We start from the raw sequence: 25723 nt of genomic DNA, 5'->3' as shown, positions 1-25723 counted from the left end.
AGGAATTGGTAGTTTAGTTGGTTCATACAATGAAATTATTTGAAGTTCCATGTTTTCAAGAAAATACAAAGAAATCCAATAAGTCATATATGTAATTAGTACTGATCTAAATTTTTGGTTAATTTTGACCACTGATTCGGGTGATATTGGCCGCTTTAGTAAGCTGACCGGTGTGGCCTATTTTTTTTGCCACATATACACTTACAAGCGGGACTCACCCATCGAATCATGTCAACGGAATTAAACGGTGGATTAGAGCAAACTGCAACGGATTATACTAATAGATGGTGTGTTTTTTGCAGCAAACCTGAATAGTATGATGTTTTATGCAAGGTTAACCCCAACAGTTGGTGGTTTGTGCAATTTCCTCCGCATTAGCATATCTTCTTTTTCCCGAGAAAAGTCCACAAGGGCCAAGCTTTTATGCATTTATATATCCCACCGTATACCCTTGTAGAACAGTCCACGATCTCATGTTGCTTAGAAACATTAGAGTATTATCCAGATACGAATATAATATCCTTTGGTGGTTCATACATGATCGCAAGAAAATGTACCGTGAGTGTTTTCACTTTTCAGGTTGGGCCGTTCATTTAGTTGACGCACGCATGAGTATTGATCAGGTAATTAACAATGGCGATATCAAAGTGCCAAAAGCTCGACTCCGCGATACAAATTACCTTTTGATTTTATTCGATGAACATTAAACCAAAATAATCATGGGAAATTCCCGCAAAAAAAAATCATGGGAAACAAAAGAATACAACATTGTACCAACAAATAAACAAACAGTGCTTACAAATCCAGGCATGACAACATCAAGCTACTCGATCTAGTGGTGTGGGCACTGGAAATCGGTGGGGCAGACCTTGCCGCAGTTGTTGAGAATGAGGCGTAGGTCGACGGGGAGGTTGAGGTTGAGGCCGAGCACATTGGCATGGAGATTTGTGCAGAGGCAGAGCGCCGCGTCCAGACCGACGAGCCCGTCGAGGAGCGAGCAGCAGTGCTCGTCGCGCGGCTGGTTGACATTGACCTTGAGCAGGCCCAGCACGTTCACGCACGCCTTCACCTTCAGCCCGTCCCTGGGGCACGACCCGTAGCCGCCGTGGGCGCTCGCCGAGGCCACGACCATGAGCCCAACGGCCAGGAGGAGCAACGCTCTCGGTGCCATGGCCATTTGTGACGGAGCAGGTCGTGCAGCAAAGCTAGTGCGATCGAGCTGCTTGTGCTTGTGATGTGCGCTTGCTCTGTGTGTGAGTGGGTGTGTGCATGGCGAATGGTATTTATAGATGGAGATTGTGTATCAGATTGCTCGCCTCCAATGGGAAAGCGGTGTGAGATGAGATGGGGCCGTGCATGTGGTTCCGAGCTGGCGCGTCAGGGATGATTGCCTCTTTTGATTTGGACTCGATCGTATGCATATGCATCCGTGATAGCTTCAAATGTGTTTATATTCCGATTGCATGTTCCGTCCAGTTCATGATTTGTTTGCTTACTGGATTAAGCATGTGGCATCGGTCGGCATGCAGTTAGCGGTAACTGCGTCAATTTGGTGATCCTGGCAGAAAGGTTGTTCAGAATTCAGATGATGATGAATTGATGACCGGGGATCAATACGATCAGGGCTTCAACCTACAAAAGCGCAAATCAGATCACAGCCTCGTCCGATATATTAGAGCATCTCCAGCAGCGCCCCCAACAAACCACCCAAGGCGGCTCCCGTGGGCGACCCGGGGGGAAACCCTAGTCCCACTTCCCTTCGAGCCCTCCCGCCTCCCACCCTCCTCGCCGCCGTCCGCAGCGCCACCAGGCAAAACCTAGCCGGCAGTGCGGCGGCGGGACTTCTTCCCCTTCAAGCATATCCACCGGCGCAGGACGGTTGGACTACGAGGAGCCGCTGGGTTTGCGTGCGGTCCGGCGGCGCGGCGGCTGGGCTACCTTTGTCGACGCTGTGCGCGGTGCGGCGGCGGCGGCGAGATCCCATCGCGCGGTGTGGTGATGGCTACGCGGCAGGAGGTTGCTGGGTTCAGATCGGATCTTGATCTGATGCTGGACACGGTCGGCCGGCGCGGGGTGGTGGTCTTCGCTGCTGGCTGCGTCGGATCGTCTGATTCGATGCCTGGATATCTACTACGGATGTCTTCTCGACCCAATGGCAATCTCATCTATGTAGGTTTCGGTTCTTGGCTCGCTGTCGGATCCGGAGCAGACGAAGGGTTGGTGGTATAGGATGGGGACCGGAGGAAACTTTGGTCGGCTGGACCGGCCCGGCATCGGCGACGTCCCTCAAACGTCGTTACCCTTCCTGGAGGCGAAGTCGAGGTCCCTCCTATCCACCTCCGAATACCTCCCAGACGAAAGTCCTAAATTCAGATTGGATTGGGCGGCGGCGGCATCTTGCACGTCGTAACCTCCATGGACGCGCCGTCTTGGGAGGCTCAGTTGTTCGGGGAGAGGTGCTAGGGGTGGTGGACTCCGCGTAGCTCCAACAGCGGCGACGGTGTGAAGGTTGGCAGGAGGAGCAGCGTTGTATCTACCGCGTCGATGACGACGAGTATTGGCGGCATGGTGCAGCTGCATATCGACGACGGATGCGGCTGGATGGACGAGCGCAGGGCGGTGGAGCCGTCTGGCGCCATGGTGGCGTCCACGGCAGCGAGACCGGGCAAGGTTGATGCAGCAGTACAACACTGAAAATGGACTGGTGGCAAGTGGCTACGGCGGCCTCATACTTGGCAGGTATCCTAGTTGAGGAGTGCGCCGGACTGGTGGGTGCCCCATACCCGGCAGGCGTCCTGGTTGGGACCTCAGGTCTTAGATGTTAGGTTTGGATGCGGGGTCTGTTTGGTATTAGGCCCAGACTATTAGCGCCCCTTCATCAACTGGTTAGGAGTAGCGACAGATGTTGCCTAGATGGTGGCTTTAGTCTTATTGTTGTATGACTTTGTACGGTCTTGTGTGAACAATTAATAAAGTGGCTGCATGCATCATCCAGATGCAGAGGCCGGGGGTCCTCCTCCTTTTCTAAAAAAGCCCCCAAGGCCCTTTTTTATCGCTGGCGCTGAAAAATCGGCTCAGTCGCCCCCCAGAAGCCCACTTTTCGTCGTTTAGGGCCGAATTTGGCGCCGGCGGACCCAGGCCGAACCCGGCACCCCGAAACGGCTGTTGGCGGGAAAACAAGTGGGACCGCCGAGTCAGCGACATGCCTTCGTCGTCCTCATTGCCTTGGTTCCCGCGGGAATCAATGCGAAGGCTGTCGCGCTACCACGCCGGTCAGCCTTCCATTGATCCCACGGGCGGTGCAGTGAAGGCATGCCGACGCGCGTCCCACCCGCTCCCTCTATGCGCACATCGAGGCCGGCAACACGCCGCGCTTGGAGTACCCGGCACCCCCATCCTTCTCTTGCCACCGCGGCGAATGAAGACAGCGACCTCCTCGTCGTCGGGCTCCCTTTCCTCCGGATCGCCGGCGCTCCGCCCCGTCAAGCCGGAGCCACAGGAGACGGCGCTCGGGCGCCGCACCCGCGGCGGCGCCCTCATCATCAACGAGGGCAACCGTGGCCCCTCTCCTCCCTCTTCCCGCCTCGTCAGGCCGAAGACCGAGCCAGGACTGCTCCTTGTGAAGAAGGAGCACAAGGCCATGGCCGCCGCCGCCGAGACCGCACTGAAATGGGCGCGGGAGGACTATGTCCGCCAGGAGATGGCGCGCCAGCGCTGCGCCCACGAGGAGATAGCCGCTGGGCGCCACAGACATGAGGAAGGCGACAGTGTCATCCTCGACAACAGCCACGAGGAGGCAACCGGGCCGTCCAACCCCCCACGCACCGGCGACGCTGGTCAGGGGTGCTGTTGGGGAACGTAGTAATTTCAAAAAAATTCCTACGCACACACAGGATCATGGTGATGCATAGCAACGAGAGGGGAGAGTGTTGTCCACGTACCCTCGTAGACCAAAAGCGGAAGCGTTAGCACAACGCGGTTGATGTAGTCGTACGTCTTCACGACCCGACCGATCAAGTACCGAACGCACGGCACCTCCGAGTTCAACACACGTTCAGCTCGATGACGTCCCTCGAACTCCGATCCAGCCGAGTGTTGAGGGAGAGTTTCGTCAGCACGACGGCGTGGTGACGATGATGATGTTCTACCGACGCAGGGCTTCGCCTAAGCACCGCTACGATATTATCGAGGTGGACTATGGTGGAGGGGGGCACCGCACACGGCTAAAAGATCAATGATCAATTGTTGTGTCTCCAAGGGGTGCCCCCTCCCCGTATATAAAGGAGTCGAGGAGGGGGAGGGCCGGCCCTCTCTATGGCGCGCCCTAGGAGGAGTCCTACTCCTACCGGGAGTAGGATTCCCCCCCTTCCAAGTAGTAGGAGTAGGAGTCAAGGAAAGGGGAGAGAGAAGAGAAGGAAGGAGGGGGCGCAGCCCCTCCCCCTAGTCCAATTCGGACTAGGCCTTGGGGGGGGCACGCAACCTCTCCTCTCTCATTCCCCTAAAGCCCAATAAGGTCCATATACTCCCCGGCGAATTCCCGTAACTCTCCGGTACTCCGAAAAATACTCGAATCACTCGGAACCTTTCCGATGTCCGAATATAGTCGTCCAATATATCGATCTTTACGTCTCGACCATTTCGAGACTCCTCGTCATGTCCTCGATCTCATCCGGGACTCCGAACTACCTCCGGTCCATCAAAACACATAAACTCATAATATAACCGTCATCGAACTTTAAGCGTGCAGACCCTACGGGTTCGAGAACAATGTAGACATGAATGAGACACGTCTCCGGTCAATAACCAATAGCGGAACCTGGATGCTCATATTGACTCCCACATATTCTATGAAGATCTTTATCGGTCAAACCGCATAACAACATACGTTGTTCCCTTTGTCATCGGTATGTTACTTGCTCGAGATTCGATCGTCGGTATCTCAATACCTAGTTCAATCTCGTTACCGGCAAGTCTCTTTACTCGTTCCGTAATACATCATCCCACAACTAACTCATTAGTTGCAATGCTTGCAAGCTTAAGTGATGTGCATTACCGAATGGGCCCAGAGATACCTCTCCGACAATCGGAGTGGCAAATCCTAATCTCGAAATACGCCAACCCAACAAGTACCTTCGGAGACACCTGTAGATCACCTTTATAATCATCCAGTTACGTTGTGACGTTTGGTAGCACATAAAGGGTTCCTCCGGTAAACGGGAGTTGCATAATCTCATAGTCATAGGAACATGTATAAGTCATGAAGAAAGCAATAGCAACATACTAAACGATCAAGTGCTAAGCTAACGGAATGGGTCAAGTCAATCACATCATTCTCCTAATGATGTGATCCCGTTAATCAAATGACAACTCTTTGTCTATGGCTAGAAAACATAACCATCTTTGATCAACGAGCTAGTCAAGTAGAGGCATACTAGTGACACTCTGTTTGTCTATGTATTCACACATGTATCATGTTTCCGGTTAATACAATTCTAGCATGAATAATAAACATTTATCATGATATAAGGAAATAAATAATAACTTTATTATTGCCTCTAGGGCATATTTCCTTCAGTCTCCCACTTGCACTAGAGTCAATAATCTAGTTCACATCGCCATGTGATTTAACACCAATAGTTCACATCACCATGTGATTAACACCCATAGTTCACATCGTCATGTGACCAACACCCAAAGGGTTTACTAGAGTCAATAATCTAGTTCACATCACTATGTGATTAACACCCAATGAGTACTAAGGTGTGATCATGTTTTGCTTGTGAGAGAAGTTTAGTCAACAGGTCTGCAATATTCAGATCCGTATGTATTTTGCAAATTTCTATGCCAACAATGCTCTGCACGGAGCTACTTTAGCTAATTGCTCCCACTTTCAATATGTATCTAGATTGAGACTTAGAGTTATCTGGATCAGTGTCAAAACTTGCATCGACGTAACCCTTTACGACGAACCTTTTGTCACCTCCATAATCGAGAAACATATCCTTATTCCACAAGGATAATTTTGACCGTTGTCCAGTGATCTACTCCTAGATCACTATTGTACTCCCTTGCTAAACTCAGTGTAGGGTATACAATAGATCTGGTACACAGCATGGCATACTTTTATAGAACCTATGGCTGAGGCATAGGGAATGACTTTCATTCTCTTTCTATCTTCTGCCGTGGTCGGGCTTTGAGTCTTACTCAATTTCACACCTTGTAACACAGGCAAGAACTCTTTCTTTGACTGTTCCATTTTGAACTACTTGAAAATCTTGTCAAGGTATGTACTCATTGAAAAAACTTATCAAGCGTCTTGATCTATCTCTATAGATCTTGATGCTCAATATGTAAGCAGCTTCACCGATGTCTTTCTTTGAAAAACTCCTTTCAAATACTCCTTTATGCTTTCCAGAAAATTCTACATTATTTCCGATTAACAATATGTCATTCACATATATTTATCAGAAATGCTGTAGTGCTCCCACTCACTTTCTTGTAAATACAGGATTCACTGCAAGACTGTATAAAACTATATGCTTTGATCAACTCATTAAAACGTATATTCCAACTACGAGATGCTTGCACCAGTCCATAGATGGATCGCTGGAGCTTGCACTTTTTGTTAACACCTTTAGGATCGACAAAACCTTCTGGTTGCATCATATATAACTCTTCTTTAATAAATCCATTAAGGAATATAGTTTTGACATCCATTTGCCAAATTTCATAAAATGTGGCAATTTGCTAACATGATTCGGACAGACTTAAGCATCGCTACGAGTGAGAAAATCTCACCTTGAACTTTGTCAAAACCTTTTTCGACAAGTCTAGCTTTGTAGATAGTAACACTACTATCAGCGTCCGTCTTTCTCTTGAAGATCCATTTATTTTCTATGGCTTGCCGATCATCGGGCAAGTCAATCAAAATCCACACTTTGTTCTCATACATGGATCCCATCTCAGATTTCATGGCCTCAAGCCATTTTGCGGAATCTGGGCTCATCATCGCTTACTCATAGTTCGTAGGTTCGTCATGGTCAAGTAATATGACCTCCAGAACAGGATTAATGTACCGCTCTGATGCGGATCTCACTCTGGTTGACCTACGAGGTTTGGTAACTTGATCCGAAGTTACATGATCATCATCATTAGCTTCCTCACTAATTGGTGTAGGAGTCACAGGAACAGATTTCTGTGATGAACTACTTTCCAATTTAGGGAGCAGGTATAGTTACCTCATCAAGTTCTACTTTCCTCCCACTCACTTCTTTCGAGAGAAACTCCTTCTCTAGAAAGGATCCATTCTTAGCAATGAATGTCTTGCCTTCGGATCTGTGAGACAAGGTGTACCCAACTGTCTCCTTTGGGTATCCTATGAAGACACAATTCTCCGATTTGGGTTTGAGCTTATCAGGATGAAAACTTTTTCACATAAGCATCGCAACCCCAAACTTTAAGAAATGACAGCTTAGGTTTCTTGCTAAACCACAGTTCATACGGTGTCGTCTCAAGGATTTAGATGGTGCCCTTTTTAACATGAATGCAGTTGTCTCTAATGCATAACCCCAAAACGATAGTGGTAAATCGGTAAGAAACATCATAGATTGCACTATATCCAATAAAGTACGATTATGACGTTCGGACACACCATTATGCTGTGGTGTTTCAGGTGGCACGAATTTATGAAACTATTCCACATTGTTTTAATTGAAGACCAAACTCGTAACTCAAATATTCGTCTCCGCGGTCAGATAGTAGAAACTTTATTTTCTTGTCACGATGATTTTCCACTTCACTCTGAAATTCTTTGAACTTTTCAAATGTTTCAGACTTATGTTTCATCAAGTAGATATACCCATATCTGCTCAAATTATCTGTGAAGGTCAGAAAATAACCATACCTGCCGCGAGCCTCAATATTCATCGGACCACATACATCAGTATGTATGATTTCCAACAAATATGTTGCTCGCTCCATTGTTCTGGAGAACGGCGTTTTAGTCATCTTACCCAAGAGGCATGGTTCACAAGCATCAAGTGATTCGTAATCAAGTGATTCCAAAAGTCCATCAGCAAGGAGTTTCTTCATGCGCTTTACACCAATATGGTCCATGACGTTCAAAACGTCTTTGAAGTCCCGATTCTAAGCTGTTAAGCATGGTGCACTAAACTATCAAGTAGTCATCATATTGAGCTAGCCAAACGTTCATAACGTCTGCATCTGCTCCTACAATAGGTCTGTCACCTAGTGGTGCATCAAGGAAATAATTCTTCTGTGGAGCAATGAGGATAATCCTCAGATCACGGATCCAATCCGCATCATTACTACTAACATTTTTCAACTTAGTTTTCTCTAGGAACATATCAAAATAAAACAGGGGAGCTAAACGCGAGCTATTGATCTACAACATAGATATGCTAATACTACCATGACTAAGTTTATGATAAATTTAAGTTCAATTAATCATATTACTTAAGAACTCCCACTTAGATAGACATCCCTCTAATCCTCTAAGTGATCACGTGATCCAAATCAACTAAACCATGTCCGATCATCACGTGAGATGGAGTAGTTTCATTGGTGAACATCACTATGTTGATCATATCTACTATATGATTCACGCTCGACCTTTCGGTCTCAGTGTTCCAAGGCCATACTGTTATATGCTACACTCGTCAAGTTTAACATGAGTATTCCGCGTGTGCAAATGTTTTACACCCGTTGTATTTGAACGTAGAGCCTATCACACCCGATCATCACGTGGTGTCTCAGCACGAAGAACTTTCGCAACGGTGCATACTCAGGGAGAACACTTATACCTTGATAATTTAGTGAGAGATCATCTTATAATGCTACCGTCAATCAAAGCAAGATAAGATGCATAAAAGATAAACATCGCATGCAATCAATATAAGTGATATGATATGGCCATCATCATCTTGTGCTTGTGATCTCCATCTCCGAAGCACCGTCATGATCACCATCGTCACCCGCGCGACACCTTGATCTCCATCGTAGCATCGTTGTCGTCTCGCCAACTTATGCTTCTACGACTATCGCTACCGCTTAGTGATAAAGTAAAGCATTACAGGGCGATTGCATTGCATAAAATAAAGCGACAACCATATGGCTCCTGCCAGTTGCCGATAACTCGGTTACAAAACATGATAATCTCATATAATAAAATATAGCATCATGTCTTGACCATATCACATCACAACATGCCCTGCAAAAACAAGTTAGACGTCCTCTACTTTGTTGTTGCAAGTTTTACGTGGCTGCTACGGGCTGAGCAAGAACCGTTCTTACCTACACATCAAAACCACAACGATAGTTCGTCAAGTTAGTGCTGTTTTAACCTTCTCAAGGACCGGGCATAGCCACACTCGGTTCAACTAAAGTTGGAGAAACTGACACCCGCCAGCCACCTTTGTGCAAAGGACGTCGGTAGAACCAGTCTCGCGTAAGCGTACGCGTAATGTCGGTCCGGGCCGCTTCATCCAACAATACCGCCGAACCAAAGTATGACATGCTGGTAAGCAGTATGACTTGTATCGCCCACAACTCACTTGTGTTCTACTCGTGCATATAACATCTACGCATAAAACCAGGCTCGGATGCCACTGTTGGGGAACGTAGTAATTTCAAAAAAAATTCCTACGCACACACAGGATCATGGTGATGCATAGAAACAAGAGGGGAGAGTGTTGTCCATGTACCCTCGTAGACCGAAAGCGGAAGCGTTAGCACAACGCGGTTGATGTAGTCGTACGTCTTCACGATCCGACCGATCAAGTACCGAACGCACGGCACCTCCGAGTTCAGCACACGTTCAGCTCGATGACGTCCCTTGAACTCCGATCTAGCCGAGTGTTGAGGGAGAGTTTCGTCAGCACGACGACGTGGTGACGATAATGATGTTCTACCGACGCAGGGCTTCGCCTAAGCACCGCTACGATATTATCGAGGTGGACTATGGTGGAGGGGGGCACCGCACACGGCTAAAAGATCAATGATCAATTGTTGTGTCTCCAAGGGGTGCCCCCCTCCCCGTATATAAAGGAGTGGAGGAGGGGGAGGGCCGGCTCTCTCTATGACGCGCCCTAGGAGGAGTCCTACTCCCACCGGGAGTAGGATTCCCCCCTCCCTTCCAAGTAGTAGGAGTAGGAGTCAAGGAAAGGGGAGAGAGAAGAGAAGGAAGGAGGGGGCGCAGCCCCTCCCCCTAGTCCAATTCGGACTAGGCCTTGGGAAGCGTGCAACCTCTCCTCTCTCTTTCCCCTAAAGCCCAATAAGGCCCATATACTCCCCGGCGAATTCCCGTAACTCTCCGGTACTCCGAAAAATACTCGAATCACTCGGAACCTTTCCGATGTCCGAATATAGTTGTCCAATATATCGATCTTTACGTCTCGACCATTTCGAGACTCCTCGTCATGTCCCCGATCTCATCCGGGACTCCGAACTACCTTCGGTACATCAAAACACATAAACTTATAATATAACCCTCATCGAACTTTAAGCGTGCGGACCCTACGGGTTCGAGAACAATATAGACATGACCGAGACACGTCTCCGGTCAATAACCAATAGCAGAACCTGGATGCTCATATTGGCTCCCACATATTCTACAAAGATCTTTATCGGTCAAACCGCATAACAACATACGTTGTTCCCCTTGTCATCGGTATGTTACTTGCCCGAGATTCGATCGCCGGTATCTCAATACCTAGTTCAATCTCGTTACCGGCAAGTCTCTTTACTCGTTCCGTAATACATCATCCCGCAACTAACTCATTAGTTGCAATGCTTGAAAGGCTTAAGTGATGTGCATTACCGAGTGGGCCCAGAGATACCTCTCCGACAATCGGAGTGACAAATCCTAATCTTAAAATACGCCAACCCAACAAGTACCTTCGGAGACACCTGTAGAGCACCTTTATAATCACCCAGTTATGTTGTGACGTTTGGTAGCACACAAAGTGTTCCTCCAGTAAACAGGAGTTGCATAATCTCATAGTCATAGGAACATGTATAAGTCATGAAAAAAGCAATAGCAACATACTAAACGATCAAGTGCTAAGCTAAAAGAATGGGTCAAGTCAATCACATCATTCTCCTAATGATGTGATCCCCTTAATCAAATGACAACTCTTTGTCTATGGCTAGGAAACATAACCATGTTTGATCAACGAGCTAGTCAAGTAGAGGCATACTAGTGACACTCCGTTTGTCTATGTATTCACACATGTATCATGTTTCCGGTTAATACAATTATATCATGAATAATAAACATTTATCATGATATAAGGAAATAAATAATAACTTTATTATTGCCTCTAGGACATATTTCCTTCAGGTGCAGCAGAGACGGTGGCGGCACGCAGGACGGCGGCGAAGACGACGACAGTGATGACTACACCAAGTTCTCGGCATGTACAAGGCAGGCGGCGGCGTAGTAGTAGTAGTATTTAGTTGTCGTTTTTAGTTAGTTTTCAAATTATGTTTTCGGTTTTTGTACAAATATCAATGAAATCGCCTAGTTTTGCCGAATTTGTGTCGTGTTTGGCCGAGTTTGGTTTAAAAAAAAGTCGTCTAGGGCGGCCTTGGGGCGGCGGTTGGGAAACCGACGGCCCCCACGTCAATTTTTTCGCCGGCGTGCCCCCAGGCGGGGCTATTTTAAGCCCTCGGGGGGACCGAATGAGTGGAGATGCTCTTAGCTGCTGCCGAACCTCACTCCTTTTTTTGAATCAACGGGCCTTATTAATCGATGCTTAGCCAGAATTACAATCATGCCGCAGACCTAATTGATTTCAGGCCCCCGTCTAGGTCATTGCATATTTGGAAGATTAAAGTTCCGCTCCAAATTAAAAATTTTATGTGGTTCGTTCACAAAGGAGTCATATTGACCAAAGATAACTTGCTAAAAATAAGTTGGATTGGTAATTCCAGATGTTGTTTTTGTGATCACAATGAAACATTTAAACACCTCTTTCTCGATTGTCCACTTGCAAAACTATTATGGCGCTAAATACATATAGCTTTTAACGTTCATTCTCCAATGAGCATCAACACATTATTTGGGACGTGACTTAATGAAGTGGACATACATATAGCGAAACATATTCGGATAGGGATATGTGCACTTTTTTGGGTAATATGGAATGCTAGAAATGAATTGATTTTTAATGGGACAAACTTCACTAATTTTTTGCAGGTTATCTACAGAGCTACAACTTGAATCCGTATGTGTTCATTACTCACTCATGCGGACTCCAGGGAGCATTTGATTATTGGGTGCAACCGATGGAAAACGATAGCACGTGCTATCTTCAGCCGATTTGGATGGCGAGCTAATAGTAGGCTAGGTGTATAGGCATCGTAGCCTGTCTTGTCTCGCCGGATGTGGCATCTTTTTTGTGTTTTCTTTCGTTTTGCACTAATATTGTGGGCTATTTGTGGTTCTAAGATTTTGTTACATTACTTTTAATAAGATGACTGTATGCATCGATTGATGCAGAGGTCGGGGCTTTTTCCTCCTTTTCCAAAAGAAAATCAGTAAGAAAAGATGGAATAGAGTTCACCCAAAGACACCTCGTGCTGAGTAAATAGGCAATTTTTGATTAATTTAATCCAGGAAATAATCATGAACATGGCATTGACAAAATTAATAACATACTGATTGCGATCTAAATAAGCATGTACCACACGTATAGTAGAAACATCTATGCAAATAGCTAGTACGGTTAAGACGGAAAGAAACAAGAGCGGGGCAAACATGTTATACCCTCCAGTTGGCCAGTTGGCGTGCCAGCAGCGCTAGCGGCGACCTCCTCGATCGCCTTCTGGTCAGCGGCAGCCTTCTCGGCAGTGGCACGCTCGGCTCGGCGTCGCTGGACATGATGATGACGAAGGCGACGCGAACATAGAGGAAGTAGTCGATCGGAGGCGAGCAGTCGCATAGTCGCTCCCCAAAAACCTAATCGCCCCTCTCCCGTACAGGATCCGGAGAGGCGGGGTTTCGAAGGCCCGCTCTCCGCTCGACCGTGTACACGGTGAACAGGATGGAGTCACCGGCGGCAGCAGCAGCAAAAAGAACGACATGGCTGGTGCGCATGGAGCAGATGCGATCTGTTCATGGCGGCCAGGGTTGGCCAACTCCTCACATATATATGCGCGTCCGGGTGACGTGGGCAGAACCCACGTCCGAGTCGGTAACATCCCACGATCTAACGTCTCACGTTGTGGTGCGCCTGTCAAAGACTCTCAGTTTCTGGCCGGCAAAAATAAGCGCATAGGCGTGAGCTCATCTCGACTCAAACCCAAGGTGCGTGAGGCGGGCAGCGGAGGAGGAGTGCCCGAGGGCCTCTTCTCTTCTCAAGCTCCAATAGCATATGGAAGAAATCCCTTATAAAAAGATCTAACTGCTTCTTCACTAGCGGGGTGGGAATAAACTTCCCACCTCCCCTTGTCATGACACCTACATGGGCCATATTTCAACACCTCTTCCTAGATTCACTTGCATACTTAACACACATGTGAGCCATTTGTTTGCATCCCGACAAATAAATCTTGTTCAGAAGCTCTGGAAATTTGCATCGAGCTCCTGAATCTCCTGCAAAATGCTGACTATTACCATTCTATCAAAATCCGCCAATTCTCAGAATATACTAACTTGTTGAGCATCGCTTTCAATATTCACCCCTACGGATCCCTCGATCGATCGAATCCATCTCGTAAGGCAAGGGCTTCCATTTCCATCGCTCCCGCTACAAATTCATACCATTGGGCCTGAGCGTGGAGCAACGAGCCCGATCTGTCACGCACGACTAGGACAGTAGAACCTGACCGAGTAGCTTCAACATACGAGGCATCAACATTGATCTTAGTGACATCCTCATATGGTGGCTTCCATCTGGTCTTTGCTTTTACATGAGATGGCTTCTTGTCCTTGCACACCTAGGCTAGGTCCAGAGTCGTATCAAGTGTCCATTTAAGTCTTCACAGTCGGAATTGGTGCCTCCGGTGGCTGCGGCGGCTACATTGCACGGCGGGGGCGGGGAGTGCAGGCGCCGCTGGAGGGAGTTAAGAGGGGAGAAAGTTTTTCTAAGAATGATTGGCAGTCCCTAAAAAATGAGAGAGTTAGAATGTTTTCCAGGCTTAACTCCTCAAATTTTCAAGGAGTTAACTGCTCCTATCCTTGCATTAGCCTATAGCTCCGCCCCTGGATAGGAGTCGGCTCGGTGCGAGTTTACTCACTAAAAAGAATCATTTGAGAAGTTAGCCCTTTTTGAGGGTCCGGCTAGAGGCCTTGGCAAGAGAACCCTTAGCTTTTCCCTTCCACCATAAGTCTTGACGATGGAGTTGCAGATATGGCGCTTAGCCTTTTCTTTTTCTTTGAAAAGGAGGTTGAAATTCTCGGTCTCTTCATCCAAGGATGCACATCCATCTTTATTATATTATTTAACAGAGTATGACAAAACACATACATGGATCAACTTAAATCCACCTTCCTGACGTCCTATGTCGGTACACTTACAAGCTTGATGATGTGCCCGAACCTCGCACCAACACAGATCATCTAATCTGGTGGACTCACCAAGCCGTCCCACAGTGAGCCCAAAACACCAACCGGTCTAGCAAACCCTTAGCACGCACCGCATGCACACACTCAATAATCCACCATCGCCATCTTCCGTCGTCCCATCTTCAGGAGGGATCAACGCATTGACCTTGTCAGACCCAACAGCCGTTGACACCACCACGATGCCACACAATACCATCATCCTACACGCGTCCATCCACATGCATCCATCGCCAAGACTCCACTGCGCCACGCCGCCGAGACCCTCCAGCCAGTACCTGCTCCAAAACGATGCCCCCAGGAGGTAAAACGACACCAAAGGCATCGACATCATCCGATCCGGGAGACCTAGATTGACGCCGTTATTGTTCGCCATGACCGAAGTCGGCACAATTTTCACCAACATTAGCACCACCCAGACTTTGTAACCGACTACATCCGCGTGCAGTCGTTCCGTGAAGACGTGTGTAGCCGCCAGAACACCGGCTGAGGACCTCCGGCCGCCCCACATCGACCCTCCACGCGCCGACGACCAGCCAAGGGACACACCGCAACGGATCTTAACTAGGATTGGACACGGCCGCCGCCACCAACCATCGCATGAGAGCATGTTGGAGACCGATCCCCACTGACCCTCCCACCATGGAGGCCACTGTTGCCGCCGTCTGACCAGAAAACTCTGCCCTGGCCGCCGCGCTCGTTGGTCCTGCGACCACCACCCGCCTCCCCGAAGAGGATCCCCCATCGATGGTCCATGAGACAGCCGGGGATCAGATCCCCGCCGCCCCATTACGGACACAATGCAACCTTGGCCGGCAGAGAGGGTGGGGGGGGATGGCGACAACCGCCTAGGGTTGCGGGAGGTGGATATGTCGCTTAGCTTGATCTTGATATTCACCCGGGATGGCACCCGAAGGGTTTGGGTATGGGTGGAGCCACCCCATACCCTTACCCGTCCCATTTGAGCGTACCCGTACCCATACCCACTAGTGGGTACAATTTTACCTCATACCCGTCACCCGACAGGGTAAATGGGTACCGGGGGTAAAAATACCCATGTTTGAATAACATTAATTTGAGCATCACATAATAAACAACAACAACATATAATCATAGTTTATAAACAACAACACATAATAACATCAATACATACTTATAAACAACAACACATCCTAAACAACAACACATTCTATGAAAAATCAACACCTTCTTGTAAACAATAACACATCAAAACATCTAACATATAGTCATAAATAGTACTCCCTCCGTCCCAAAATAAGTGTCTTGAGCTTAGTACAAATTTATATTAGAGCTAGTACAAAGTTGAGACACTTATTTTGAGACGAAGGAAGTAGCACATAGTCATACATTTCAAATTGACAAACTCATGACAAAGTGTAGAGGTAATTTATCCATATTTGTTAGATTTTATAAGGGTACATGGGTATGCGGGTATGGGTTATGTGATCTCATACCCATACCCGCTCTATCCTATGGGTTTGAGATTTGCCTATTTATATACCCATGGGTAACATTTTATCTCATACCCTTACCCTAATAGGGTTTTTACCCGCAGAGTACATGGGTAATGAGTACCCATTGCCATCCCTCTTCACCCTCGGCGGCAATTGTAGGTGACAGGTTGGAAGGTTTTTGTTGGTATTCGCCTCTTCCAACGCATTAAACATTTCAACGAGAACTTGGAATCAATTTGATGCAAACAACATCGTGGATGACCTAATGCAGCAAGCAATTAGCTACTAAAATATACTCCATATGCAACAAGAATACAAAGTGAAGTCCATTACGCGGTTCAACGAGACAAACCATGCACTCACGGGTGCATGCTCATCCAAATCCAAGGAAAACACCACCACAGTCCACAACGCGAATGCATGATCCTGACCCGCCAGCTCGGAAAATCACATGCTGTCTCTTCACGGACGTGTAGACTCCCATTTGCCGAGGTCGAAGGCCTAGCTACAAATACGCCTCTCCATGCAGTCACACTGGTGCATCAGACTTCAAGCGGGAGCACGAAAGCACACGCAGTCGCTAACACTTGCTCCATTGATATCGATCGATGGCCATGGTAGCGAGAGCCGCGCTGCTCCTGGCCATGGTGGTCGTGGCAAGCGCCACCTACTGCCCCCCGCCGCCGGCGCCGGTGCCGGTGCCCCGCTACGGGTCGTGCCCCCAGAACGCGCTCAAGCTGCACGTGTGTGCCAACGTGCTGAACCTGGTGAAGGCCAAGATCGGCGTGCCGCCAGCGGAGCCCTGCTGCTCGCTCCTCGACGGGCTCGTCAACCTGGACGCCGCCGTCTGCCTTTGCACCGCCATCAAGGCCAACGTGCTCGGTATCCACCTCAACGTCCCCATCGACCTTAGCCTCATCCTGAACAACTGCGGCAAGATCTGCCCCGCCGACTTCCAGTGCATCCACTAGGAATGCTAGAAGTGCATGCACAGTACTATCGATCGAGTGGGGTGTTGTTTGCTTTCGTTTCAAGCCTTTGCTTTATTTATTTCTTAATTCTATGCTGGCAATCTGGCCTAGTATGTACGTTCTCGCTTTCACACGAGAGGTAGGATTATGATCCTTTGGAGTTTAATTGAAGTGGTGATTTCATGAGATTGGAGCGCATCCTTACGGCATCCCAATTTGCTACTTGTACGAGACTCGCGCGCCATGTGCACGAAGGAGAAAAGATGACGACATGATAGTCAAACCTAGATAGTCGACGGCGGCGGCGGTGCGATTTTCAGGCCGGCGACCGCCCTGACCTCTGGGGACGTCCCCGTTGGTGTTGGCCTACGGCACGACAACGAGAGAACCAGTCCCCAGACCGCCGGAGCGCTGAGGTTTTGCAACCGTGTTGCTTTTGGTCTCCGTATCTATCTCTGACTAGATGACACCCCACACGTTGCTGCGGGAATTTTGAACACATAAAGTTTAAATAAAATTTGATACAACCATGATTCTCAACTGTTTAATAGTAATAATCCAAAATAAACAATGGAAACAAATTAATTAAAGGCAAATAGAATTATACCAATTGAACATGGGGCGGTACGGATTAATGGAAATTTGAACATATCTTGTTTGGAAATAGCAAGGACTTATAGTGCAACTGAAAAAGGGTTTGACTGATCGTACGAACCAAATTGTGTCTATTGAGCTTTTTATGCAAAAGAATACTCTACATGACTTTTTTTGTAACTAATACTCTACATGACCTTATAAATAAGCCAAGTCGTGTCAAACATAACAAATATTTTTAATGGCACCTAACAGTACAAACGAAAATATTTAAGGAAATGATACTAAGAATTTGGTCCTTACCTAATGTAATTTGTGGCTGAACAGCTTCTCTGTTTTTCAGATAGCCAAGATCTATAAATCTGTTGGCAAAAGAAATACCCATGGCCCACAGTTTAGTTTTTTTTCGAAAAGGGGTTTTACCCCAGCCTCTGCATCAGAAAGATGCATACGGCTCATATTATTAATAAAAACTAGCAACAAGTCTCCAAGTCTCGAAGCATGAAAAAAAAGCTCATAAGAGCTAAACAGAAAAGCCACAACCGGCTGGCAAAAAAAAAAGGAGCACTACATGTCTATCCTATTACATGACCGCCATCCAAACCGGTTGAAAATATCCCGAGCTACCATCTCCCATCGGGTAGACGCAGTAACCAAACGCTCCCTGGCCTCCGTCGGAGTGAGTAGCGACCACATACGGATCAACGTTGTGGCCCTGAAGATAACCTGCAAAAAATGAATGTTCGTTGATCTGTTAAAAACCAAATCATTTCTGCAGTTCCAGACTGCCCATAATAAAGCACAGACGCCAACGCGAATGTGCCTCGCTGTATCGGAGTCAACCCCATCAAGCCACGTTCCAAATAACATGTTGATGGACGTAGGCGGATTAATATTAAAAGCAATATGAATCGACCACCATAGAATCTTAGCGAGCGAACAATCAAGAAAGAGGTGTTTGATAGTTTCGTTATGGTCACAAAAACTACATCTAGCAGAACCCACCCAATTGCGTTTTGCCAGATTATCCTTAGTCAAAATAACTTGTTTATGCACGAACCACATAAACACTTTGATTCACAAAGGTACCTTTACTTTCCAAACGTGCTTCGAGGAAGGAACGACGCTAGAGTTTATGACGTCCAGATACATGGATTTGACCGAGAACACGCCGTTCTAGTTAATTTCCAATACAACTGATCTGGCTGCTGAGACAACTGGACATCCATCAAACATCTTACAAGATGAAGCCAGGCCTCCCAACGATTTCCAACTAGCATCCTCCGAAAACAAATATTGAGGGGAGTGGATTGTAGAACGGTTGCAACGTAAGCTTCTCTACGTTGAACAACGTTGTACAGAGAAGGATATTGAAGTGCAAGGGTGTCCCCCCAAGCCACGTATCCTCCCAGAACCTCGTATTAGCTCCATTTCCGACTAAGAACATTGTCCTGTTGAAAAAGAGTGGCTTGACTCTCATCAATCTTTTCCAAAATGGTGAGTCAGTCGGCCTCACTGTCACCTGGGCCAAGGTTTTAGACTGAAGATACTTATTTCGCAAAATCTGAGCCCAAGTAGCCTCCGTCTCGGACGAAAGTTTAAACAGCCACTTGCTAAGGAGACATCTGTTTTTGACTTCCAGATTTTCAATACCTAGACCCCCTTGGTCCTTCGGCCTACAGATTATATCCCATTTAGCAAGCCTATACTTTCGTTTAAGCTCATCACTCTGCCAAAAGAATCGAGATCGATAGAAGTCTAGCCTCTTCCTGACACCCACTGGGACTTCGAAAAAGGATAGAAGAAACATAGGCATACTGGTGAGGACCGAATTAATCAAAATTAATCGCCCTCCATATGACATGAGCTTCCCTTTCCAACAGCTCAGTTTCTTCTCGAAACGATCCTCGATGCATTTCCACTCTTTGATAGTCAGCTTACGATGATGGATGGGTATACCTAAATACGTGAACGGTAACGTGCCCAACTCACATCCGAACAATTGTTTATACGCCTCCTGGTCATCATTAGCTCTTCCAAAACAGAACAATTCGCTCTTGTGGAAGTTAATTTTGAGCCCGGACAATTGTTCAAATAAGCATAACAGAAGCTTCATATTTCTCGCTTTCGCCAAGTCGTGCTCCATGAAGATGATAGTATCATCAGCATACTGAAGGATGGAGATACCGCCATCAACTAAATGCGGAACCAGGCCACCTACCTGCCCCGCATCCTTAGCCCGTCCTATTAAAATAGTCAGCATATCAACCACTATGTTGAATAGGATCGGTGACATGGGATCTCCTTGCCTTAACCCTTTGTGAGTCTGGAAATAGTGACCTATATTGTCATTTATTTTAATCCCAACACTCCCTTTTTGCGTAAAGGATTCAATCTGGTTTCTCCAGGCCGTGTCAAATCCTTTCATACGCAGAGCCTGTTGAAGGAAAGGCCATTTAACTTTATCGTATGCTTTTTCAAAATCCACTTTAAAAACAACGCCATCTAGTTTTTTTGAGTGAATCTCATGGAGCGTTTCATGCAAGACGACAACCCCTTCAAGGATATTTCTATCTGGCATGAAAGCAGTCTGGGACGGTTGCACAACTGAATGCGCAATCTGCGTAAGTCTGTTCGTCCCAACCTTGGTGAATATTTTGAAACTAACATTAAGCAGACATATAGGCCTGAACTGCTCAATGCGAACGGCCTCTGTCTTCTTAGGAAGAAGAGTTATCGTTCCAAAATTCAGCTTAAACAAATGAAGCTGACCATTAAAAAACTGATGAAACATCGGCATCAGGTCTCCCTTAATGAAGTGCCAACACTTTTTATAAAACTCCGCCAGAAATCTATCCGGTCCTGGATCCTTATTATTTTCCATTTGTGCGATGGCCTCACACACCTCTTTCTCTGTAAAGGGAGCAGACAAAATCTCATTCTCGACGGTCTCAAGTTGAGGAACATCCTCAACCCTTGACTCGTCCAAAGACACAAAATTCTCTTCCGGAGGTCCAAACAACTGCTTATAATAGTTGGTAATGTAAACTTTCAGGTTCTCTTGACCAACTATCGTTCCTTCATCTTGTTCTAATTGGAAAATTCTCTTCTTACGATGCTTCCCATTAGCAATCATGTGAAAGAATTGAGTATTATCCTCGCCTTGGATGATTTTGCGAACCTTAGCGCGCAATGCCCACTTCAATTCCTCCTCACGAAGAAGCTCTTTCAGCCGCAACTCAGCCTCCATCTTAGTTTCCAGCTCACTGGCACCTAAGATAGAAGTTTCAGCTTTTACTTCAAGGGTCTGGATAAGTAGAAGGAGTCGCTCCTTCTCCGCCTTATATATCCCATGCGTATGCTTAGCCCATCCACGAAGGAACCTTCGAAGATGACGAATCTTGCATTGCCATCTCTCAATGGGTGACCATCCTCCTGTGTCTTTAGCCCACTCTCTAGCTAACAACTCGAGGAAACCTTCTCTTTCAAACCAAGCAAGTTCAAATGAGAAAATATTCTTGTTACCCACATGAGTTTGAGCTCCCAAGTCAACTAGTAGCGGCGTGTGATCCGAGATCCCTCGAGTCAACGCCTGCACTGTTACCAGGGGAAACTTCTGTTCCCATTCGACACTAGCTAAAACCCGGTCAAGCTTCTCAAAAGTCGGTACCGGTAACGAGTTAGCCCAAGTGAATTTCCTACTCGAGAGCTCTATCTCTCTGAGATCCAAGCTTTCAATGATAGTATTGAACATAAACAACCATCTGCCGTCTAAATTCTCATTATTCTTTTCCTCCCTTCTTCGAATAATGTTGAAATCACCCCCCACTAAAACAGGGAGCTGCTCATTACCGCAGACACGGACCAGATCGGCCAAGAAATCTGGCTTGAGTTATGGTTGCGCGGCTCCGTAAACCGCGACCAAAGCCCAATCAAATCCAAAACTACACTCTGAACTTCCAAAGTTTCACACTTAACCCCAAGTAAAATCCCACCGGATCTTCCTCGAGGGGGGAGGCAATGCCAGTCGAAATCTACCCCCCAGATAAAGTACTAAGAAAATGTGGAGTGAAGTTGCCTCTTCCAGTTTCAGACAGAGCAATAAAGTCCAAATGATGTTCAAGAGAAGCATCCGCTAGAAACCTTCTTTTAGCCAAGTCTTTAAGACCTCTGCTATTCCAGAAAATGCCTCTCATATTTCATCATGAATTTTTTTAGAGGTACGGATCCTAGCACTTCTACGCACAGCCGAAACCGGATAAACCTTCCGTTTCCAAGTTCGTTTAGGCTTAATGTGATCATCAGATCGGACACCACACTCGGGCTCTGCCGCAATCACCAAAGACTCATCTACATGGTTAGAGATCTCAGGGTAGGCATACCCCTCCTCCTCCTCCGTCTCCGGTACCGCAGGGTCAAGATCGGCACACAAACCATCAAGAACCCTAACCCCAAGCGCATCAATCTCCGACTCATTCATAGGCTTAACGGCAGCTATGTGACGAATCATTTCTAATGCTCGTTCAGCTTCCAAATCAAGAATGTCATTAACAGACCTAGATATCTCTATATCATTATTACCAAGTGATACTCCTAGTTGGTTTGCATTGTGAACAATCTCATCATTGGTAAAATGCAAAATTGAATTCGAATTAATAACAGACCTACCAGTGGAGATCTCGACGTCACGCAGCTTGGCCGCCCTCATAGCACACCTCAGCTGCATGTCATCAACGTCCGGCTGCTCCTGCAGCCTCCCGCTGATCCGCCTCCCCTCGGAGACAGGATCCGGGATCCCACCAAAGGCGACGACCTCCTCGCGCGAAGCTATGCTAGGGGAAAGGCCTCCTGCCCGTCCCCCAACAGCGGTGACCTCGGCCGGGACGACCGGCGCAGCACCACAGGACGACGCCAACTCCCGCGGCCTGTCCACGGAAGTCCCACCGACAGCCGAGACCGGCGAGACCAGCCTAGGGCAATCCGGGGAGTGTGGTGATACGGCCACTCCACCTGACCCGCCCTGCGAGGCCGACCGCGTCCTGGCCAGAGGGGATACGGCGGCCTCCTGCACGCCCACCCCTCCACAAGCAGCCGGCCTCAAGGGAGGGAACTCCGAGCTCGCCCTCAGCGCCGACGGTGACGGCAACTCAGAGCGCCGGGCCTCCTGCCCGACACCTCCAACCGAAACCACCGTCGTAGCCACCTCCACCGTAGCCGGAGGAAAGGTAAGAGAAGAGGGAGGGGCCTCCTGCCCCTCGACACCTCCCACCTCAATAGGCTTCGTCACGCACGGACTCACCACAGGGCTCACGGTATCAACTCGGTCACCCCAAAGCCTAGGCGGAGCCGAGAACGCCCCCAAGGAACCAAGTTGCAAGGTGCTCGTCGGGACCGCACCAGTTGACCCAACAGGAGTAGTGTCACCAGAATCAGACGGACCAGAAGGCCCCTTGGCCTTATCATCATCACTCTTAGCAGTATCATCCTGGTTCCCCGGAGCACCTCCTCCCTCAGAGGTGTCCATGTGGTTATCATCCTCAAACTCACTGAAAAGGTTAGGATCCTCATACCCAACATCCAACTGATACAGAACGCCTTCATATGTCCAAGGCACCACGTCTGGCAGGAACTCAATGTTAGCAACACTGACAAGTAGACGCGCCATCCCGTGAGCACGTGTGAACTGCATATCCACCTGCTCAGTCTTGCCAATCAACGAGCCCAGGCTCCACGTCACCAAAAAGCTGTCCAGTGGCTCAGATGGCGCCCCAGAGAAACGAACCCAAATATGAGTTAACGGCGTGCCCTGCGGCTCCTTCTTTTTCCACTCATCAAACTGCAACACAAAACTAGTGCCCTTGACCCTGCTCATACCGAACTTGAGGATTCTCAACTGATCCTCCTTAGACGGGAAATCTACTTTATAAGTTGTATCTGTGAGCTTGAGCAACGACCACTGAAAATTACCCGGAGCGAGCTCCCTCAACTGCTGAATGATCTGCGCCTCGGTCAACGGTCCATGAACCACCTTCACCACACTGGGGAAGGAGGTCTCCACCGCGGGTGTCAAGGGTTCCACACTGGGAGACTCGAAAAACATCAACTTCGAGCAGCAACCCCCGTATATCTGAACGGAAGGTTTAGGCCCCAACATAAGAGGACACTCGGCAGCTGAATGTTTAGGTTTCCGGCACAAGTCACATAACTCCCAGTGCATTCAACCATAAAGTGTCCCGGTTCACCACAACGGAAACAGGTTAGCTTCTTTTTAGCCGCCCACTTGGACACCTTGTCAACCTCGGACTTCTTCGTACCTTGCTCAGAAATAGAGTCTCCAGTCTGCATGGGCTCCGGCAACGTGACTGCAGCCAGTGCCTGAACCGTCTCCACCGCCACCTGCGGTAAAGCTGATCCACCGTCAGCCACCTCCGGCTCGGCAGAAGTCTTCGGGTGCTTTGGCGGAAAGTGACGCCGGTTCCCGCCCCGACCTCCGCGGAAACGACCCCGGAAAGAGCGGTTATTAGGGCCAGCCGCACCCTCCACAAAGTTGCCGGGTGGCCCTTGAAAACCCTGGTTGGCATTGCCTTTGTCCACCCAAGCATAGCCACGGCCACCTCCGGTAGACGAAGAGCCCCGATGCAGACCAGAACCATAAGCATCATATCCATCATCGCCCACTGGCCACGCGGAGGGTTACAATCATCGCCCACAGATGCACCCGCCCCGCGGCCGATCGAGCCTTGGCCCGAGGCACCGCTACCACCTGCCATCTGCCTCAGCCACGGCCGTTGGGGCGGCGGCGGCTCGGCCCTAGGTGGCGGCGGCGTGGCTACCCTAGGCTGGAGTTGTGGAGGCGCAGCCCTTAGAGGCTGGGGAAGGGCCGCCCTAGCCGGAGGCGGAGGAGGCGCCGCCCGAGGCGGCGGCGGAACCACCCGAGACGGAGGCGCCACCCGAGGCGGCGGCGGAGCCCCCCGAGGTGGAGGCGCCGCCCGCGCGGAAGCCGGCGCGGCAGCAGCCGCAGCCTGAGCAGCGGAGACCCCCGCGGCCCCGGTCGGGTTCCTCACCACCGGAGCGACCCGCGGTGGAGGTGGTTTTGGCGGCATCGCAGCCGGACAAAGTCCAGGTGGCAGGCGGCGGCCAACGCCGGCGATCCCCGGAGCAAGACGGCGCAAGGACGCAAACGGAAAACCAGGCCTCCCGCGGCGGCGAACCCTAGCATGAACGGGGTGAGAGGAGGAGGGAGAACGTGCATGCGGGGGCGACCGACCCGAGGCCAGCACATGCACGTCGCCCACACCCACCTCAACGCAGGCCTGGCCAGCCCCCTGGGCCTCTAGCCCAGTACTAGCCAAACCCACATCGCCATCGCTCGCTTGCGGCCCAACTATGCCCAAAAGCGAATTCAAACGCGCCGATCTGGCCGCCCGAATATCACGCGTACCGGTCACCACCGGCAATTGCTGCGACACCATCCGACCACCCTTCTTCTTTCTCCTAGTCACTCTCGTCCAGCATTCGGGACGAAAAAAGTCGGACAAGGTGATAGCCGGCGGCCCCTCCTTCGGCAACGGACCACTCCATGGTTTCACTTTCGACTTCTGCGAAGGAACTGGAGTACCGAGCGATAACAATTTCTTGCAACTCACGACAGGTTTAGTCACAGGGATAGATGTTACCAAGCCACTCGTAAATGGCGGCCGAACTGTCGGTTCCGGCAGATCCTCATCGTCTTCATCGTCATCAGCAAGAATCCAGAAACGTCCCCCAAACCGCTGCGAAGGCTTTGGTCCATCGTCGTCCTCCGTAAGATCAACTACGACAGTTTGTTCTTCGCACTCCATGGGGACCTGCACACATTCAAGAACCTCGATATGGAAAAAATCAATGTTTAAACGCTTACCGATATCAAGCTCTTCGTCAATGTTGAGATGTCGCCCGGCCAAAATTTCTCCTTCTTCATCTCGGATCATCATCCAACGAGACGGGTGCGAGTAGATCAGGCCATTGATCCATCTCCCCACCTCTTGAGCATCTTCAAAACGCACGTACCATTTCGTAGGATTCAAAAACCCCCGATCCCGATCCTCCGTCGAAGGATC

At 48.7% G+C, this 25723-nt stretch overlaps 2 protein-coding genes across 2 annotated transcripts; one reads left to right on the top strand and one right to left on the bottom strand.

Moving 5' to 3' along the window:
- Window positions 1-663: 663 nt before the first annotated feature.
- LOC109770188 (cortical cell-delineating protein) lies at window positions 664-1265 on the bottom strand. Its single transcript, XM_020328902.3, has one exon. The coding sequence runs from the start codon at window positions 1175-1177 to the stop codon at window positions 833-835; it is 345 nt and encodes a 114-aa protein (XP_020184491.1). The 5' UTR covers window positions 1178-1265; the 3' UTR covers window positions 664-832.
- A 15328-nt stretch (window positions 1266-16593) lies between these two features.
- On the top strand, window positions 16594-17216 carry LOC109770189 (cortical cell-delineating protein). The gene has a single exon (XM_020328903.4). It carries the CDS (start codon window positions 16668-16670, stop codon window positions 17028-17030), a length of 363 nt encoding a protein of 120 aa, XP_020184492.1. The 5' UTR covers window positions 16594-16667; the 3' UTR covers window positions 17031-17216.
- The last annotated feature ends 8507 nt before the right edge of the window (window positions 17217-25723 follow it).

Source organism: Aegilops tauschii, chromosome 1 (genome assembly GCF_002575655.3).
Source record: "Aegilops tauschii subsp. strangulata cultivar AL8/78 chromosome 1, Aet v6.0, whole genome shotgun sequence".
Lineage (NCBI taxonomy): Eukaryota > Viridiplantae > Streptophyta > Magnoliopsida > Poales > Poaceae > Aegilops > Aegilops tauschii.
The sequence above is the reverse complement of the archived record's forward strand: the minus strand, read 5'-3'. Positions and strand labels throughout refer to the sequence as shown.

Bases quoted from the DNA above. Each gene is read 5' to 3' on its own strand.
- LOC109770188 (XM_020328902.3), bottom strand. From the start codon at position 1,177: ATGGCCATGGCACCGAGAGCGTTGCTCCTCCTGGCCGTTGGGCTCATG.
- LOC109770189 (XM_020328903.4), top strand. From the start codon at position 16,668: ATGGCCATGGTAGCGAGAGCCGCGCTGCTCCTGGCCATGGTGGTCGTG.